Genomic DNA, 21,387 nt, shown 5'->3' on the forward strand with positions numbered 1-21,387 from the left:
TGGGAACATGTGCTTTCCGTTAGGACATGAGCGGTTCCTTATATAGCAGCATGTACCAGTGAAGGGCACTTGCAGCAGGGGGGTGTATTGTGAGCAAAGACCATGGGAATCAATGTGATGTCCAATAAACCGAGAAACTGGCTGTTCTAGTAGAGCCCACGCACACCCAGTCTGCTGGTTCACATCATTCAGACAGGCAGACACTAGGGGATTTTAAAACATACAACTCCCCCTAAATGAGAATTTTCATCAGGTTATATCACACCGATGGCTACCTTGAATACTTAAAAGAAAACTTCTACGTTGAAAAAACTAGTGGTAGAAGTGGTACTTCTTTAAATGCCTGCCCTTTCACATAAATTCTCCCTTACAATTAGACCTGTCACTCCTCAATGTTTTGTCAGCTGTTAGAGTATGAATAGAAACGGAGCTAGCCAGAATACATATTTTTATTAGGCAGAGAAAATACTGTTCAGAAGAAGAGATAACACCAAAAATAAATGTCTGTCATACATTGATTCCTCTCATACGGTGTAGGGAGATCATTAGTACATCAAAGAGAAACAAATCTACGTGTGGATGACCTCTTTGGAGAGATCTTATAGATACTGCAGCACAGTCAAAACGCACGGCACACGTGTCATTAAAGCACAGCATGATCTGAGGCAGCTCTTGATTCTCCACACTATGAAAACACTCAGAGGCAGGTGGCACCGTAATGGGGACTCTTTATATCCTTGTGACAAACGTGAGAAGTCAAAGTGAAAAAATGATGAGTTTTAAAGACGGGTCTTGGCACATATTGCAGCTACTGTTGATGAGAATCTCTTGAAAGAGGTGGAGAGGGAAGGCAGCCGGGGTCGGATTTTGGCAGCTTGTTCTGACCGGAGCTTGGTGGACTGGTCTGGGATAAGATTATGAGGTATTCCTCTTTTTCCCGTGTGAAACTCAAGCCAAAAACAAGGCATGAACAACCCTTGCTTATGATTCCCATACGTAACAACACACACACACAGCCCCTGCAGACACTTCAGACTAGTACACAAACATGCAGACTTATACAAAGGCAGAACTTTTCAAAGTCATGCAGATGGAATGTTTTTGATATTTCTGTAGCTGTCTCAAATTTGAAAGGACTTATAGGGGAACTACTTGTAATTCAGGCAAGGCGGTTGTGACTGTCTGGACTACTTCCCCTCGTCAGTCTTTTGATAGCAGAAAGAGCAGAAGGGTTTCATAAAGCAGAATATAATTACATCAGGAAAGGAGTTTATCCTCAGATCTCTCGTTTGAAATTCAAGATGAGAACCGGTCTTTGTTTCTTGGAGAGGTAGCCTGATCTTTGCCTAATTACACAAGACTTCAAGGCATCTGAACATCTCCTTTAACACACAGGAGGGGGGTTCCTGAGTAACAATACTTGTTTGAGGGGTCACGTTGGTTTATTAAGGAATAGTTTAATATTTTGGGAAATATGCTTATTCACAATCTTGACGAGAGTATACTGAGAAGTTTGATATCTCTATCGTGTCTGTACGGTAAATATGAAGCTACAGCTAGCAGCTGCTTAGCATAAAGAAACAGCTAGCTAGCTCTGTCCCAACGTTAGTCTAAAAAAGTGAATCTGACAGTTTTCTCGCTTTCTTTCGACTAGTTTTATGTACGTATACGAGTCAAAGGAAATTAGTGGTTGTTTTTTATTACATTTGGTCGGACCCAGGCTAGCTGTTTCCCGTTTCCTGTTTTTATGCTAAGCTAACTGGCTACTGGCTGCAAAATCATGCTTCCCATACAGACATGATCGTTGTATCTCCTCATACAACTTGCCTCATATCACTTTCTAAGAAAATGAACTGCCATGGCTCCCAAAATATAAAACAATTACTCTCAAACCAACTAAACTGAAATGATTTACACTTAACACTTTTTTCATTTATTTGATAATTTAAAGTAATTTTTGTACAGCCAAATCACGAAATATTCCACTAAAATTCCATTTAAAATATTATAATGATTTTCCATTTTAGAGAGCATCATTGTACTCTCGCAGCTCAACATAGTATAAGTTGAATATATAATATAATCATAAAGAATGATTAGACCCTCAGTTTGGATCTGCACAAAACAGGCTTACACCTGCTCTGAAAACTAGACTAATTTAATGTACTAGATAATCATAGTGAATGTCTTAATTCTACAAACACAATGATGCAAACTCAAGAAAGACGGTAGCTCATCCATGTTCTGGCAGTGTGACGGACACTGTGATCAGACTGCATCGCGCCACGTGGCTGCAGCCGGTCAGATTTAGAGGTGGAGGCCTCGGTGGAGTCGGGCTCACAGATTCTCGTTGGTGTCGTGTTGGCACAGGCTGTCGGTCGAAGGGTTCAGAAAGGGAAGCTCCTCTCCCTGCAGCTTCAGGACCCGGCTGCTCAGGTCCAGGCAGCACTTTGAGGAGACACAGTGAAACATATTCAGTGTTAAAAACGGGGTGGGTATCCAATACAAATCTATTTTTAATACAAAAAGTACTTAATTTCTCAAGATTTCTATAGACTGGTGCAGTAATAAAAATGTGTTTGTTGTTGGCCGAATTTGAAGTTAGCATATGTCATTTTTCCATTGGATAAGCTCTGGCAAACACACATGTACATATTTACATATGTTTTTCAACAGCATAATCTCCACATATCATCACCAGCTAGACAACAGTACAAGTTTAAGTTAGATTAGTTAGTTAAAAGCTAAACATAACATAAACAATAATGCTATGAAAGAACCACATTGCAGTCTCCTGACTTCAAGTCACCACCGCTAAGCTAAAGGCTTTTTATTGATATATGCTATGTTGAACTTTTCAAAAACCCTATGGTAGTTTAAGCCAATACATTTAAAGAATTATTATTCTGTTTACGGAAATGTACAGAGAAAGCTCAGTCATGGGGTGAGCTTGATTAATGCATTTTACAGATTACAAAGCCCATAATGGCTAATTAACAAAACTAAAGAAAAAAAAGAGCTCATGTTCTTTTATGAGCCCAGCTGAAATCCCAAACTAATTAGATTTTAAGAGGGATATTAACCAGATTCAGCAGATGTAGTAATGAAATAACAGCGAGCACTAGTTCCAGATTGCCTGTGAGTCTCTTGATGGACTTTGAATTGCATTTTATAATGTCCAAATTCAAACTCTCCTCTCACAAAAGGTCCTCAATTCACTCCATGGTGGGTTTTACCTGCACAAAGGGGATCTAGTGCTGCTGGTGCACTCTCAGCATTTTCGTGATTATGTAACACCACATGAATATCTGGTACGTCTTTCCCTCTGAAATGGACATTTTTCTTCTACGGTAGCATTTATTTTTCCTTTGCTTATGTAAAAGCCTTGTGACTGTTTCAGGTAGCCGATTCTTTAGAAAATCCACAGCAAAGGCAAATGTGGATCTTACTTTAAGTTCCAACAATGTCTGAAGACCCAGGCACAGCTCAAACACCTCGTCCTCTAAAAGAGAAAAAGAAAAGATAAGGGGGGAAAAGTGCTTTATGAACACGCTCTTCCAAGCATGCATACATCAGCCAGATTAAGACGTCAACACACTACATTATTAATTTATGTGTTATAGTGCTGGTACTTGTGAGGATGGGTATGAGCTATATAGGGGGGAAGTGAGCGTTTTGGAGCTGAGTGAGAATGTATTGTCCATAAAGAATCAGGGTCTGGGCTGACAGATTGGATTTAATTCATCAGATAAGAACTGCAACATAAATAATTATTTGTATGGACTTTTATCTTTGTGAGGAGTGGAGGAATGTTAGTTTAAATGCGGGGCAAGGACACAAATATTTCTATGGAAATGGGATTTTAATTTGAAATTGACTATAATAAGGGTGCTTTAGCTACTTGGGATTGACACGATGGTGTTAATTGTTGGGGTAGGCTATAGCTTTGACCCTTTCACTTTTTTTCAGTTCATGAAGTTAATTATAAGAATTGTGTCGCTGTTAAAGCGTTCGGCTATGACACAAGATGGCTACGTCCTATATGCCAAACACTTTTTTAGCATGTTAGCCTGGCGCTATTAGCACAAAAAAACATCACTGCTTCAGTACATTCTCACAGAGTTGCTTCTAACAATACTGTGTTGTTAATGGAGAAAACTCTTCCAATAGTTGTATGATTTTATGCATTAGCACTCTTTTAGTGTGATTTATCAATCTTACCTTTGACATATGCTGAGCACTGGACAGTCTGTCTGCCCAGCTGCAGCTGCAGATCCGTCACTGAGCTGCTCCCCCCACATGGTGAACTTGGCACCAGTCTATAAACACACACACACACACACACACACACACACACACACACACACACACACACACACACACACACACACACACACACACACACACACACACACACACACACACAATATATATATATGATGTGTATTAATATACATTTTTTATTTATTTCCATTGTATAAAGTTGCTGTCTCTCATAATTCGATTTTCTCATTAAATGTCTATCTCTTAAGAATGTAAGCAGCTTTATATTAACAAGTATTTTGGAGACTAACAGTACACCAATATTAGCAGCTTTTACTGTTTGCGTCTCACCTTTACTTAGCCTGATTTAAAATAGCAGAGAACAAAATGTAACATCCTCTGAGCCAGTGCACAGATCTAAAGACTGTGCTTTATTTGGCATTTTAATAACTTTCCTAAAGGATGTCGGGTCTTTAAAGATCTGGAAAAACTTGCAGCTTATACGCAGTCATTGTTAAATCCCCCCTATAAAGCTTTTATTTTTATTTATTTTTTGCGTTTCTCACCCCAGCCTCTGGCAGCAGGAGCTGGAGATGTGGTTGTGTTGGCAGCCGGTGTTGATGGAAGCCTTCACTTCCGTCTCGCAGCACTGTGGGGAACACAGGGGGTGATTTTGGATTCACAGTGTGATTTTTTCACTTCAGCTTGGCACCAAAACCCATGAGGAAATAACACAGTCACAACATCACATCGACTTTGGGGAGGCATACAAAACAATTCATATCGTTTTTTTCTTTTGAACAAATCCTTTCAACTCCTACGTGCATATGAAACTGCCAAACTGAAAAATAAGTTAATTAACTTAGCAGAAAAAAACAAATCTCCCCAATCGCTTCATGTTGCTGACTATGTATCCTGACAGGATGCTGAATCTTCAGTTTGTTGGTTGTGCTTGGATTTTTCTGACTTAATGAATTCTAATGCATCACCAGAGCATAAATTATTAACCAAGTGAGTCATCCATGCATTTAACTCATTAGTCAACAACAAGTCCCACACTGACGAGACAAGTGATCTCGAACGAGTCACGTGATAACATGATCACATAAATTAATGGTTATCTCTCATCTTTTAACCAGCTATAATTAATTTGTTATAGTACGATTGCTTAAATTACATTGTGAAATTAGTCGCTCTTGCTGACAAACTCACAGGAAAATGTACTCCACCCTGCAGTTCCTCTTAAAGGTCACATGTCATGGCCATTTCCACTGATCATAATTCCATTGTTGAGGTATAGTAAAGTAGAAAAATACTGTGCAATTTTCCAAACTCACATTGGTTTCGCATACAGCATCTCTGTAAAGTATGTGTATTCAGCAGTATTCACTTTCTCCACTAAACAGCTTGCTGCAGCTCTCCCCCCCTCCCTGTGAGCCCAGTGTGCTCGGATTGGTCAGCTCGGCACCTCTGTTCTGATTAGTCAACCACCAGAGAGGCTCCGCCCATGTCTTTGGGCTTTTCGGCTGTGATCAGAGCGTCTGTTTAAAAAAGTTTTCGTCAGTACAGCCTTATATGTTGTGTACATTCATACAATTAATTTTGTATCGGATGAAAACAGTCAATTTCCTAAAAGCAACCATTTCTGGGAGACATTCCTAACGAAATTAAGTGCAAATCACAACATATTATTGAAACGTAGTTGTTTTATGTTCGTCAGCTTGCCAGCTTGATTACAATGCTAACCTATGTTTTTATATAAATATGCTATACTATACTATGAACAACAGATAGTGGTTCATATTAGGCGATCAAAAACATGTTTACAATTGCAATCCTATACGGTTAGTCTGCTACATTCATTGTAGCTGGCATACAAAAAATGTTTTCCCGAGCAAACTCATGTCTAGCTCCGTTGTTTAGCTCGGTAGCATACACGCTAGGAACGCCATCTATAATGTAATTACGTTTCGCGACTGACCGTACGGTAAATCACCCGGAGTATACTGTCTATGAGTATTTCGTGTGTGAATGCAGACATTCTCCAAATGCAGCTCATAAGCATGTGTCTGTTGGTGTTTTTCCTAATGATATCAGTGACCATTGCACTATTGCTTGCATTAGGAGCACTAAGTTGCCCAAAGCCAAGGGCCTTATTGTGCTCAGGCGCTGCTTGAAACACTTCTCTGAGCAGGCTTTCCTACACGATCTGGCGGAGGTTAAATGGCACTTCATAGCGTTAATTCCATCTGTCGATGTTGCGGTCCAATTCTTTATTAATCACTTTTTATCGATTATTAATAGACATGCCCCCCTTAGAAAATTCAGAGTTAAGAATAGGAACACTCCATGGTTTACCAGAGAACTATCTGATCTCATTCATGATCGAAATAAGCAATGGTCTTTAGCTAGAAAGTCTAACACTAGTGATGACTGGCTTCTTTTTCGTGTCCTCAGAAATAAATGTTCAGCCCTTATTAAAAAAGCTAAAGCTGATTACTATCTGAGCTTAACCACTGATTGTTTTAATGACCATTCTAAGTTCTGGAAAATAATTAAATCACTTCAGAACAAGAAGTTTTCTAGTTTCCCACAAAAACTGAAGGTCAGTGATTCTTTTATTTCAGATACAAATGATTTGTCTAATGAATTGAATGCTCACTTCAAAAAGGCTGGTCACATTTTTGATGAGCAAAGTCTTGACTCTCTGCATAGTCGTACTCACAGCCCTAGTCAAGAGATGAACTCCCCTGTTTTTGATTTAGCTTCTTTCTCAGTCTCTGAAGTCTTACACGGTTTGCACTCAATTGATCCTAAAAAGTCTGACGGCCTCGACCCTTTCTTTTTAAAAATTGCTGCTCAGATTATAGCACAACCAGTTACTGATATTTGCAGGGTTGGGAGGGTTACTTTATAAATGTAATCAGTTACTGATTACATGGCTCTGAAAGTAATCCGAATACAGTTACAGTTACGTGTCTTAAAAAAGTAACGTAATCAGATTACTTTTAGATTACTTTTGGATTACTTTCTTTTTCCATCACAGATGGTATGTTTTGGTGAACAGGAGACACAAAAAGCAAAAGGAAACTGAACGTGTTTTTACCGTTTTAATGGCTTATCAAGAGCACAACTGAAATATCACATCTGAAACGATGTAACAACATAATACACTTGTTGGGGATGTAGCTTGGGATGTGAGGAGAGTGAAGGACACGGCTTAGAAAGGGCGTGTCGCCTTCTGTCCTGCCAGTGTTGGCAGGACATGAATTAAAATGTCGAACTCGGACTTCATTTTAAGGACATTTCGGCCAGGGGTGTAGAGCTATATTTGTTTAACCACCGGATTGGCAAAACAGGAGAGTGTGTGCACCAGTCTGCCTTGATCTATGTATTCATGTCCGTGACACTCACAGTATCTGCTTCCCGCAGCTGTATTATAGAAGGAAAACCTCCTTCACTTCATGAAATCACTGCAGCACCAGGAGGCAGCGGGAGGGTTAACTCAGCCTCTGAGAAGACGAGTGCGCCGCGCAGTGCCTTTCACGCACCGCCTGTATACCTTCAGAAATAATCATTAATAAGGCTAAAGAGCGACCGCAGGCTGATATGTTTTAACCACACACACCTATACACACACACACGCGATTTAAACGCAGACTTTTGTTCCTCCATGTTTCGTTGTTATAATTGTTTCACTGAGCGAGCGGACCCGCGATTTTTTTTCAAACACTTTTTTGGTCCATCTGCGGCGGCTCTGATGATTCGAATCGGCTGTACCTACTAGTAATGAATATTACATGTTGAGAGGAAATCTTTCCACCAATAATTCCAATAAGTAATCCAAAATGTATTCATTTCAGGTTTACGAAAGTAACTGTAATCAGATTACTCGTTTTTCAAATGTAACGCGAGCTGAATACAGTTACTTGATTTTTGTATTCTGATTACGTAACGCCGTTACATGTATTCCGTTACAACCCAACCCTGGATATTTGTAATCTCTCCCTGTCCAATCACATACTGCCAGCTGTGTGGAAGCAAGCTCTTGTATCTCCCCTCTTGAAAGCTGGTGATCCCACTGCGTTGAATAACTATCGTCCTATCTTTCTGTGTTATCAAAGAATCTTGAGTCCCTAGTTTTTAATTCACACAACATCCTTAACCCTATGCAATCTGGATAGATCAAAGCACAGTACTGTGACTGCCAGTCTGAAAGTCTTAGACGATATTAAGGCTGCTTTGGATAAAAAATATTTTTGTGTTGCATTGTTTATTGACTTAGCCAAAGCATTTCACACTGTATATCACCACATTCATTTCTAATGTTATGTTGGTGTCTCGTTTTCGGTCATAACGCCATTTGCTGGTTTCAGAGTTATTTAACCGACCGTACTCAATGCGTCAGGTTGGGTAGTACTGTCTCTGACCCTGTCACCTTGGAGAAGGGAGTTCCACAGGGCTCTATTGTGGGGCGCTTGCTCTTTTTATTATATGTAAACAATATTTGTAATCAGATGCAATTTTCTACCTATCATATGTATGCTGATGACACTATTGTATTTTCATGTTGTCCTCCTCTGGATATGGCCGTTTCCAATTTAAAATCAGATTTTATCATGCTACAGCATGCGCTTCATTTTAGAAACTGCTATTGAACAGTAAGAAAACCAAAGCAATGCTGTTTGCCCCCAAGTCAGCGTCCTCTTGCCTCTCCATTGACACCCTTGATGGCGTCTCCGTTGAGTTTGTCGATACATACAAATATCTGGGATTTTGGTTGGACAGAAATCTAAACTTTAAACACCACATTGAAGTTCTAACTAAGAAATTGACATTCACTCTTGGCTTCCTTTACAGACTTAAATGTTGTTTTTCAACTTCTTCCCGTAAAAAAGGTTGGTCTCTGGCTTATTCCTGTCCCAGCTTGACTACGGTGATACAATTTATAGATTTGCCTGTCACACTGTTTTGACCAAACTTGACCCACTCTACCATGCTGCACTCCGATATATCAAATGCACCCTATAGGACTCATCATTGCAAACTGTATAGCCTAACTGGATGGTCCTCACTTAGTATGCAGCATTGGTTTCTATTAATGTATACATCCATTTTAGGTAAGCTTCCACTGTACAGTGGGGGGACGGGTGGCGCAGTGGTCTGTACATCCGATCATCAGATTAAGGGGTGAAACCCGCTCCTGCCGCCACTGCGTCAGGCCGTTGTGTCCTTGGGCAAGACACTTCACCCGGATTTGCTCCTGTGGGTATTGTCCACAGTACATGTATAATACCAATGTATACTTGTAAAAGCACCTCGATGACCTCGAGGTGTGAAGATGGACGGTGTGGCGCAGTGTGCTGTGCAATGATCATCAGATCAAGGGGTGAAACCCGCCACTGCTGCGTCTGTAAAGCCGGTGTGTCCTTGGGCAAGACACTTCACCTGAACTTGCTCCTGTGGGTATTGTCCACAGTTTCTGACCATTGCCATGTACCATGTATGATATATGTGTAATGTGTTTATATGTAAAGCGCTTTGAGTCATTGAAGAAGCGCTATAATAAATGTAAGGAATTATTATTATTATTATTATTATTACATATGTGCCAGATTTGCTCCAGTTTGTGACTCTTACAACCTCAGATCCAGTGCCTGGATACGGTTCCAGGTTCCTGCCGTGCGGACTGAGGCTGGAAAAAGGAGTCTTTTTTATTATGGTCCTTGGTCTTGGAATGACCTTCAATCAAGCCTCAAACTGACGGCACTTGTCCCTATAGCCTGTTTTAAATTGAAGTTGTTTGAGGTCCTTACCACCAGCTGCTCTTGCAGTAATAAGTAGTGTACCTTTCTTACTGTCCCAAATGTGCACAATGTAGTGACTGCTTTTTCGTCTTTTTGTTTACTTAATATGTATTTTATATGTCTTTGTTATGTGTAATAATGTGTAACGTTGCTGCCTTATTGGCAGGTCAGCATTGTAAATGAGATTTTATCTCAATGCTTTTTATCTGGTTAAATAAAGGTTAAATAAAATAATAAATTTCCCTTGCAGAGCTTTTTTATTTTGCAGCTTTTACTGTCTGCTTCTTTCCTTTACTTTACTTACACTGTCCCCTTACGCCCGTGCAGAGATCAAAAGACTGTGTTTTCTTTGGCATTAGAATATGTTTTCATAAAGATAAAGGTGATGTCAGCTCGTAGGCCGCCATTGTTAAATCCGCTTATTTTTTGGCCAATTATGTTAAGGTTGCGTCTATTTTTTGTTTGTTATATTTGGACCTTTTCTTGCATTTATTTTTAATCGATTAATTTCACTTTTTAGTATTTGCTACTTTCTTCTCATAGTTTCTGTTATCTTTACTGTTTTGATCTACTCCCATCGCTCTCATGGCATCTTTTTCGTCAGAGTGCAGCTGTTTTCAGCAGTGGCGAACCGTCAGGGCCTTCAAGGTATTCAGAGAATACCCTGGAACACTCAGATAAAACAAACAAAAAATCCATTTAATTATATAAATAAAATGTATATAAAATGAATAAATGAGAATTGTATCTGTGTTGTTGATCTGTAATATTACAGTGTTACGTTGATTTGTTCGTCCTTCTCGGACCATGCTCTATGCATTTCAGTGGTTTTGTGTTAGAAAAGAAAGCAACCAATTAGATCTTGTTCTTGGTCTCTGCGTAGAATATCCTTCAACCAAGGTATTCTACATCCTTGATCGAATGCCCTGGCCGTTGCACTGAATGAGAGCGTACGTTTGGACTAACAGTTTGATCAACCAATCATATATTGATTTGTAGCCAATGGGCGTATTCTTTCAGAGTTTCCCTCGGTTCCAGGATACTCTAGAAGGCCCGCTAGTTAACGAGACAGAGGATCTAGATCAGGGGTGCCCAACCTTTTTTTGAATCGAGAGCTACTTTTAAAGTTGCCAGTCTGCCGAGATCTACCAGTCCAAGTAGAGAGGCGTAGCCATTACTGACAGCCTACTACCAGGTAAATACACACTTCTACTTGTATAAAACTGACCTTTGTACGATCAATACTTCATAAAATACTGCAGATCCTTTATCTTACCTCTTTTTAATCTACACACAAGTATTTAACTGAAGTTACACAACAGTGTTGTTGATAAAGAGTTGGAGTTTATTCACACGTCACATACTACAGTGGGTAATGTTTTCAAGAAACATTGAACAGTGCTGCCACATATGACACAGGAAAAAGAGAAAAGACACTGAACCCTTTCTTTGCCATTATATAAAAACAGTGTTGCTACAAAAGTATAAACTAGGGTTACTAATAAGAGGACTCAGATCTGAAGCTACACAGGAATCTGCTGCCAAAGTGCAATAAAAAAGATGCAATTAATAGAATCAAACCCTTTTTTTGTTGCATTTAGTAGATTATAAAAAGAAATGGCTTTAAATTAGGATGCAAGCAACAACACTAGTTTCTTAACCTGAATTGATAATAGACTATAATCAATTTAAGTTTGCATTCTTACAGTATACCATTGTGTACAATAATTATAATGAATAAGTTCAAACAAACTAAAACTTACAGCTGATTAATAACGGGATCTAACTTGAGTTTTTATATCAAAAACCTGTTGAAATACTACTGTTATTTTTACTGTCCCCAAAAAGCGTGTCGGCAGCCTCGAATGCTTCTTTCACAACTTCGCCATCTTTGAAAGACTTCTTGTGTTTCGTAAAAACGTGACTGACACGATAAGATGCTCTGGTAGCAGCCTTGCTCTTGTTGTTGGGCCTGGTGAAAATGGACTGCTGTGCATTTAGCTGTCCTTTCAGGTCCCTCACCTTTTGGAGCGTGGGGCAGAATTAGGAGGGAATTCCGTCTCGTAGCATTTGTACACTGTTATGAAATGCCGCTCCTAAATTACCCTTCTTCGATAAAGCCACGCTCGCATTGCAGATGAGACAGATGGACTTTGAATTGGAATAGATACAAACATAATCATCCTCCCACTCGGAGTGAAAATTATATATTTTGGGCTTTTTTGCTTCTGCCATAATTGCGGTCTTGTGTGTGCGGACTGTCACTCCTGTTGACACGGACAACGTCAGCGCACTGCCCACCAGCCACGTCCCGACACATGGGGGCACGCCGGCCAATCACAAAGCTTTGATGCGTCAAGTACATTATTCTGGCATAGGAAGATTATGTTATATAGGACATTAACGATAAAACAGAATATTGTTGTTCTATTTTTAGACACATCTCGCGATCGACTGGGAATCTCGGTTGATCGCGATCGACTGGTTGGGCACCCCTGAATGCGACGAAGCAATTCATGCCGTTTTATTGTTTTTAACGTTGAAAGGACAAGTGCAACAGGTGAAGATGAAGTTGTTGCGGAATTGTTGTGAGTACCCTTTTCAAGACGACAATTCAGTGAAAAGACGGACATTATAATGCCGCGGCGGGGGGTGTGTGTTTCTACAGAAGGTCCAATTGTGATAGACACGTTTCGCCACTGGTTTTCAGCAACAACAAAAAAGGTCTAAATATCCCACTGTATACTACCTGCTCAACACTAAACAGCAGCGATTAGCTGGTGCACTAACTGGAGCATTAAACAGCTAAAGAGCCTGATATTTCCTCTGAAGTTGGTCAAATCAAGTGTATATTGGCGCATTTCCACTGCAGCGCGTAGCAAACCCAGACCGTTTTTTGTTGCTTTTCCAGTTCCGGCTAACGGGTACTGTTTCAGAGTTTTTCTGGCCCTCCAAAATCCAGGTTATTTCCGGGCCAATAACCGGGCTGAATATGCTAAACTAGTGAGAGAATCGCTGGCAAGGGGGCAACAACTATAACAAGATGAACATATTTTACCGTGATTTAATTGTAATACACGTTTCAAGGTTCTTTATTGTCAAACTAACATAGCTACAGAGTAATTATGACGTTGAAAATCTTAGGTCACATGCTTCTCCAACAATGCAACAACAATTCAAACTGATACCGGTTAGTAAAAACTGATACCGGTTAGTAAAAACCATGAATTAATGCTTTGACAAGTCTGCAGACAGAAGGCAGGAGAAACACCTTTTAAAATGCGTGTTTTCTGAATGGAGATCGGCTAAGCTAACGCATATGCTCCGACCGTCCACACCTATACAGTCTATGGTCCACACTCACAACAACGGCCTATACAGACATAAATAAACCAGTGACTGTATTTGCCATGACACAGACAGTCTGTGGTTTGTACTTGTTTAACTTCTGTCTAGTTTCTGAACAGATATGAGGATCTCTGAGGGCTAACAGCTAACGGCTGATGTTGATTTTCTGTGGTTCGCATTGAAGATGACGTCACGGCTCCGCCTACACTGCGTTACTATAGTTACTGACCCAGCTACTAAACTGTAATGGAAACTCAGCATAAAGGGAGCCTGGCCTACCAAGGCCTAACTATACCGTAATAAGCCGTGCAAGGCCCTGCAGTGGAAATGCGCCATAGGTTTCTGAGTCCTGCAATCCCCTGCTCTATATCCTCTTAATATGTTATTGATGAGATAAGTGTTTTATGTTCTCTTGAATCTATGTTTCCCTATGTCAAATGTTAAAATCAACCACATACAGCTACCGATGATAAACATTTAGAAACCTACGCCCTTACATTTGTATGAAAGATGGTTTTACTTTAGTTTGTTTATACATTTCATTTATCTCCACTGTGGCTGATGAATATTTAACAATCAAACTGCACTTAAAACGCTCATCTCTCTTCAACATTTTGCTTATTTAAGTGTAAGGATAGCCTGTACCAATCTGTATATCAAGAACATAGGACCCTGGGAACAGCGGATTACCTTATATTGCAGAACATTCATCCGAAGGATACAAGCATGACTCACAATTAGTAATTCAACAGGCATTATGCTCTAATATCTCCTGACATTTCTATTATTTTGTATTTCTCAGTGGCTCGACTGCCTGCAGGGCACTTCATGTCACACATAGAACATTTACAGTGCAGCAGATTGTAATGGTTTACGAGGACTGTCTCTAATGCCCTCTCTTTCAGAGTCAGATTTACAAATATTATATTTTGACCTTACCCTTTTCAAAAGCTTTTTTAGTCTGATGCTTCGATTCATTTTAAACAGACCGTTCAACAAAAGGATACCCAAAATCTAAATATTGGATTGTTCTTTCTTAGTAAGATCCCATTTTCATTACAATTGGGGTCTTACCTTGACTTGAAGATGAAGTCCATGCTATCCATCTGGACAACAATCTCTATTACTTTTTTGTAAAAGTCCTCCTTATCTTCCTCTAGTTTCAAAAGTCTAGTTTGTTGTTTGCGTCTACCGTCTCTGCGTAGAATAACAGGAGCAACAAGAACCTGTGGGCTCACGTGCGCCCCCTTCAGTGCGGCAGAGGTTGTGGCTGCCTCCCCTGGTGCTTTTTTCATTGCCGTTGTATGGTGAGACCAGCGATCCGAAATATCATATATACGTGAAATAAGTTATTTAGAGACTATGGATGGCGAGGATAAATGTAATAAAGGGATCTACAAACATTACATTGGTGACATACAGTGAGATGGTAATAGGCATGCGCTTCGGGCCCGCTTTCCAGCCAGTTTCTGTGGGGTGACGCATTCTGAGGTGAGGCAGATCTCATCTGTGCCTCACCTTAGTGATGGGTCGTTCGCGAACGATTCGTTCTTTTTGAACGAATCTTTGAAGTGAACGAGATTAACTGATTCCTCCCACAAAACGATTTGTTTGTTTGAGTCGCCGCCAAAAGCAAAAGAGAAGCTGTTCGCGAACGACGAACTTAAAGAACCGGCGGAAACAGTTCAGAACTGTTTCTTCCCTCCGAAATACTGGATGTTCCATCTACACAGAGTTGGACTCAGTTAGACAACTACCACAAATACAATGAAGTACTTTACTGTTGGACTCAATACTAGTTGGACTTCTACCACAAGTAGGCTACTATGAAGTTATTTTACTGTGTACTTTTTCAGTTATTCTCTGTCAAACCCCTGTGGCAGAAAATCATTTTATCTCTCATCAAATATAGCAGAAAACATGCAGTTTGACAGAGGATTAAAACTGTAATCAGAGCCCTCTCATCTGAGCTCCGTTACACACACACAGGAGCGGGACATCCTCCTCAACCTGTCCGCCATAAATGCCTCAGAGGACGGACACCTGAACTGTGGCGTCCAGCTAGCTTAGCCGCTAGCTTAGCGATAAATACACACAGCATTGTATTCTCCTCCCCCTGTCGGCCCTAAAAGCTTCAGAGGGCGGATAGCTGGGCTCCGTACCGTTCCACTAGCTTAGCCGCTAGCTAAAGGTAAACATAGATAGAATATGAATAAATCGTCACCGATGTAGAGGGTATATTTTTGTATTCACTTTGAACTTGGCCAAATGGAGTTTAATGCTTTGGGATTTAAGTTAGGCCACATAGTACGTGCATGGGTTTGAAAGTATAACGTGCTAGCCTGCTGTAATACATCGTATAGTCAGGCACACATTTATGAGATTTAACAATGGCCAATTATATTTCTTAAATAATATGTAGCCTATTCACAGAGCATAATTCATGAGGCAACAAGGTGAGGTGTAAAATGTGTTTTAATATCATACATTTTACGCCAGCAAACTTCTTGTACGGACTTTGGCAGTAGTGAAGACTCACTGAACGAATTAAGTACAAAGACGAATCGTTCGCGAACGTGCAAATCATAGAAGTCGTTCGCGAACCGGTGAACGAATCTTTAAAGTGAACTGAATCAAAAGATTCGTGACCCCGAAGGGAATCGAAATGCCCATCACTACCTCACCTTACCCCACAGTAGCTGGCGTGAGCGCGCTCACAAAATAAGTGCCCGCGTTAAATTAGTGCCCGCGTTCCAGCCAGTTACTGTGGGCTTACGTGAGGCAGAGCTCGTCCCTGCCTCACTTCTCATCGCTACCCGTAGTTGTAGCGGAGCTCGGCAAATTTGCTGATTTTGACTATAAAAAGCGATTGGAATCGTACATAAATCACATTTACAACACAGATCAGTTGAGACATTTTATTATTATTACTATTTAGTTTTTCTTTAGTTGTTTTTCCGTTGCATTGGAGTATGACAGGTGAGGCTCTGCCTCCCCTGACTGCACGTCGCTGGATTGTAGAATATGTAGAACACATGGTAACGCTACATGCATGTGAGATAAGAAGCATGCTGCACCACCCCCACACTGAACTGTGTGCCATGTTGTGTGCAAATACATATTTTCCCACTATCATATACTCCACAATCTTTCATTCTTATTCTTTTTACATGAATTTGCTTTCCGATAATCTCCAGGTGAACAAACATTGTAATATTCTTATGGAACAAATCCTTTAAACACTGCAGCGAATACTAATATATATATATATATATATATATATATATATATATATAAGCTAACTAATAATGAAGGGGTGTTTTTATAATCCTTTGTAGTACTCAAAGTGGAATGACATTCATTTTAAAAGGAGCACACATAGTCCTTTAAACTACATGTATTATTTTCTCTGTAGTACCAGTTTTTGGGATTCATGTATTTTTGCTAATGGATGTAATGACCTTCTGTTCGTGAAAATGTACTCTGAAAAATACCTGATTTGGACAAAACATCGTCCCTTTAAATATAGTGTATTTTGGATTCAATATGCAGGTAATATTTTCATTTAAATCTTATGATGAGGCCACTTTTCTTTTTTGTTACCCTACTTAAATCAAACAGTTGCCTTATATTAAAACTGATATATAAGGCTCATTTTCAGTGTCTTGCTTTATGTTTTTGAGGTTTCTACTAGAACATGTTTAGAGGCTCTAATCTTCAACAAAAAATAAATGTTCTTATAGTTTCCTCCCAAAGAAAAGCCTGCCTTTTCATCTTGCAAGAAAAATTGCAAGGTATTCTCTCAAACTGTGGAGATACTGAAATTGGGGGTGGGTATATTGTTATAAGCCTGTGTGTGACATAGGAAGGGAAGGCACATTTGAAAAGCTTCTTAAATACTTTGATATCTGACTCTGTTGTCTTATTTCACATTTAATGTGTTGGTATTACTCCACATACCCAAATGTATGTGAATAAGCAGTGCAAAAATCAGTTTTTCACGATGTCCCCCTTTTAGAAACATATAAACCTCTTATTTAGTGTCCAGCAGTATCCACTGTGGTTCCAGAAAACATGTCCATATATCTTTCTCTCCCCGTCTCTGTAACAAATCAATACTTTATCCAACGACACTGGGATGTTTCCCCCTTTGGATATAAAAGGTTCAGTTTCCATGAGCCTTGTTTTGATCTCTCACACATTCTGTACGGACTGAGCTCAACCTCCTTTGTCCTCACAGGCAGCGCAGCTTATCAGCGGGAACACAAACCTGCGCTTTGTCTCGTCCCAGCAGAGCAGACATCCTTACGTTTAAAAATAGCAGCACAATGATTAACTGTGGAACATGTTGCGTTCAATAAGTTGATGATGAAACGAAGCGAAGCACAATGAGTAATAGGAGAAAATGCTGAATCTACCACAAAAGTCTAGAATGGCCTGCTAATTTTCAAGAACACTCACACACAGAGGGAAGCTTTTTAACACTCCAGGGAATAGCATTGATTAATCTTTGTATTGATTTCTAACAAAGGATGAAAAATGGCTTTGTCCTTCGTGTCAAGCCTTGCTGCAATTCTCTATAATCAGAAAATGACAACATATCTCTTCCTCTTGATGTAGGTTAACTATAAGATATTGGTACCATATCTATATTTGTCTCCTTGATGAGTGGATTTAATAGAGAATAAACCCTATTTTCATTAATAATTCTATTTATCTGTATGTTATTGTTATTCTTTTTTGATTTACAGTGAGAAGAATTACTATTTGCTGACATTTTTTTGTTTATTCCATGAAATGTCAGAAAATAGTAAAAAGATATATCTAAGAGCCCATAGATAATCAACACATGAGAAAAGCAGCACGTGTTTGTAATATGTAATACAATATCAAAATGACTGTCAATTATTTATCAGTGGATCAGGCTGCATTAAACAGCTATTCTTAAATCTGTATATTTTGTCAGATCATGATAAGGAAGCAGACATTTTATAATTATTTGTATTCCTCTTATACTGAGACTAAAACTCATACGAGGGAAAGAAACTGCCCTCTTTCCGAAAATGGAGGTGCCCATGAGGGGAATCATTAATTTTAGGGTGAAGACTTGGTTAGGTTTAGGATTAGGGTTAGGGTTAGGCAGGTGTTGGTTATGGTTAAGGCAAGGATAAGTCTCCAGGAAATGCATGTAAGTCAATGTAATGTCCCCTGAAGTGATGTATACATGGTGTGTGTGTGTGTGTGTGTGTGTGTGTGTGTGTGTGTGTGTGTGTGTGGTGTGTGTGTGTGTGTGTGTGGTGTGTGTGTGTGTGTGTGTGTGGTGTGTGTGTGTGTGTGTGTGTGTGTGTGTGGTGTGTGTGTGTGTGTGTGTGTGTGTGTGTGTGTGTGTGGTGTGTGTGTGGTGTGTGTGTGTGTGTGTGTGTGTGTGTGTGTGTGGTGTGTGTGTGTGTGTGTGTGTGTGTGTGTGTGTGTGTGTGTGTGTGTGTGTGTGAGAGACAAACTGGTGTTGTGGAGTTTATGTTGGCATTTTCAGGACAGGGAGGGTATCACTAAAACAGTATTGAGCTGCATTCTGGGAAATGTAGGATCAAAGGCTTGACCCAAATTAGGGACTCTCTACTACATCTCAGCTACTACCCTTCATTTTTCATCTTGTTTCTCCCAACTAAACCAAAATGACCCCTTGTCTGGCCTCTTATCCCAAATGGACAGTGTTTGTGCCTTTAGTCACAGCAGCTAGTGGAGGGTTGACAGGAAGTGATGGTGAGAGATGTGTCAGCTTGGTCATGCACCAATTCCTTTGCGCACTTGTGTGCAATGTACGCAACCATTGATGTCTAATTATTGCTGTGCTGGCGTCTTTACAGGAGCTGACAATGCACTGTGGACTAATCTGCAGCAAGCAACCAAAAGCTTAACGTTTAAAGAGGCAGACTGACTTCATTGTTCTTTACACTGGTGGTTATTGCGTATCATTCTGGCTGGGTGCTGTACAAAGCTGAGTCTCTTTTTGGAAGACCAGGATACATCTTGATGTTTGCTCGATAATGTATCGCCACAATATCTTGTTCATGCAAGTTGGATAGAATATTATTATAAAATGTGACCGCCAGCTGGTCAGAACTGTTGGATACAGAGCCAAAGAGCGAATCATCCAAAAAAAATCATGTATCCGAAAAATGTATTCCCATATCATGAAACTGCATTCCCAATTTCATTCGAGGAAACATATTTTCTCTCACATTATCGTCACAGTTTTAAACGTGATAAACATTATGTTTTGAACACAGTCATCCATCCTGACCTCCTACCTTTTCAAAAAGAAAAAGGTTATGCTAAAAAGACAAATGTTTCCCTAAAATAAGGTTATTGCCAATGCAGCTTCATTGTATGGGAATTTGAGTTTTAGGAGACGAGGCATCGACAATGACTCACACAAAGTCCAACGAAACCTGTTTGATTTTAACAAGCCACAATGGCAATTCAGTTACCTTTATGAGCATGTTAAATTGCCACTGCATCAGTACTTGAGTGAAGGGTTGTCCACAAGCGGATTCAAGAGCCAACATTGTGGAACAACTGGACCCAAAAGAGGGATTACCTTTTGGTGACTGCCTAGGTTGTTAGATAAGCTTCTGCGTGATTTGTAATGCTAATTTTGTCATATCTTGTTCCCTCTTGATATTCTTCCGCCCACACAGATTGTTCTTTTGAATCTCTTGTTCAATTGTTAAGCCTGAATCCTACATGTAGTCTGTTTGGGCCCCGTGCGGAGGTGTTAACCAGGTTGCACTTACAAACCCCATGACTGAGTCATCTGTTGTTCTTTTCCAACCAGACAGCCGCTGGGCCCTGCTGAGATGTTTGTGTTTGTAGAAGGAGAACAAATTAAGAGTGGGCCTTGAGTGGTGAGTCATGGGAGCAGAATGGTGCTGTCTTTGTAGCACAAAGTGTCAACATTTGGGCCGTCAACTTTAAGACTCACGATTAATCTCGACAACGTAATGACAACATAAATAAACTTGATGATTAACGCAATTAAACATTTCTTATCTATTGACACCACTAGTTAAAACACCTCTTGTACAGTGCAGTACCTTGCATTGAACCACCAGGGCACTGAGCAGCGTGGGGGTCTTCTGTCTGGCCCCTGCCTCGCTGCTGTCGTCTTCATCGTCCGACCGCAGGCTCTTCTCGCTCTCCTCCAGAGACTCCCTCTCCTCCGTGGAGTCGTCGGCGGTGCTCTCGCTCCTCTCCTCGGCGTCCACCGCTCTGTCCTTGGCGTCGGCCAGCGGGGAGAGGGTCATGGCGTTGGCGTCCCGGGCCTCGCTCCGGAGCCGCGTCATGTTCCCCTCCATCAGGCGGCGCTGCACGATGCTGTGAGGTTGCTGGAGGGGGGGACATTAGATAAATAAATGTCAGAATGTAGGATTTACAATAAGAATTTCAAGATCAAAATGAGAAAAAACGGGGAAAAAAGAATCTGTTGTTTGTAGAACTTCAGAGAGGATAATTGTGCAAATACATAACATTTATGGTTTCATGTTCTCAAATGTGAGAATGTCCTTTTTTCGTACAGTGATGGAGGTCATGAAGTACGCTACATTTAAGAAGCCAGTATTGAACTTTTTAATTACCACAGTTGTCTTTTAACCCTAACCCTAAACATTGACAAATGATTATAGGCTAAGATAAACCAGCTGTGATGAATGCAGACATAATACACTATTTTAATAGATTCTAAAATGGGCCATTATGCCTAACAATTACTTTTCGTATAGTGTATATAGTATATTTTGATGTCAATACTTGTACTTTTACTTTACTGAGATAATGGTCATGCAATTTATCTTTGAATGCAGCCCCACTTAAATGCCAACTACACAATGTTTGTATTCTAGTCAGCATTTTCTCTATATTTCAGTCTTCACAGAGTGAAATCTCTGCAACACAATTTGATTAGAACAAT

At 40.1% G+C, this 21,387-nt stretch overlaps 1 protein-coding gene across 1 annotated transcript in view; it reads right to left on the minus strand.

The window, feature by feature from the left end:
• Positions 1–431: 431 nt before the first annotated feature.
• Positions 432–21,387, minus strand: part of nrip2 (nuclear receptor interacting protein 2) — a 33,531-nt gene continuing 12,575 nt past the window's right edge. The window contains exons 2-6 of the mRNA XM_034075129.1: positions 20,516–20,806; positions 4,830–4,912; positions 4,222–4,319; positions 3,450–3,502; positions 432–2,448 (exon numbers count right to left, since the gene is read on the minus strand). Of these exons, the coding sequence (XP_033931020.1) occupies positions 2,338–2,448; positions 3,450–3,502; positions 4,222–4,319; positions 4,830–4,912; positions 20,516–20,806 (636 nt within the window). The 3' untranslated portion in view covers positions 432–2,337. The remainder of the gene's footprint in view (positions 2,449–3,449; positions 3,503–4,221; positions 4,320–4,829; positions 4,913–20,515; positions 20,807–21,387) is intronic.

The sequence above is a fragment of the Pseudochaenichthys georgianus genome, chromosome 23, assembly GCF_902827115.2.
Source record: "Pseudochaenichthys georgianus chromosome 23, fPseGeo1.2, whole genome shotgun sequence".
Classification (NCBI taxonomy): Eukaryota; Metazoa; Chordata; class Actinopteri; order Perciformes; family Channichthyidae; genus Pseudochaenichthys; species Pseudochaenichthys georgianus.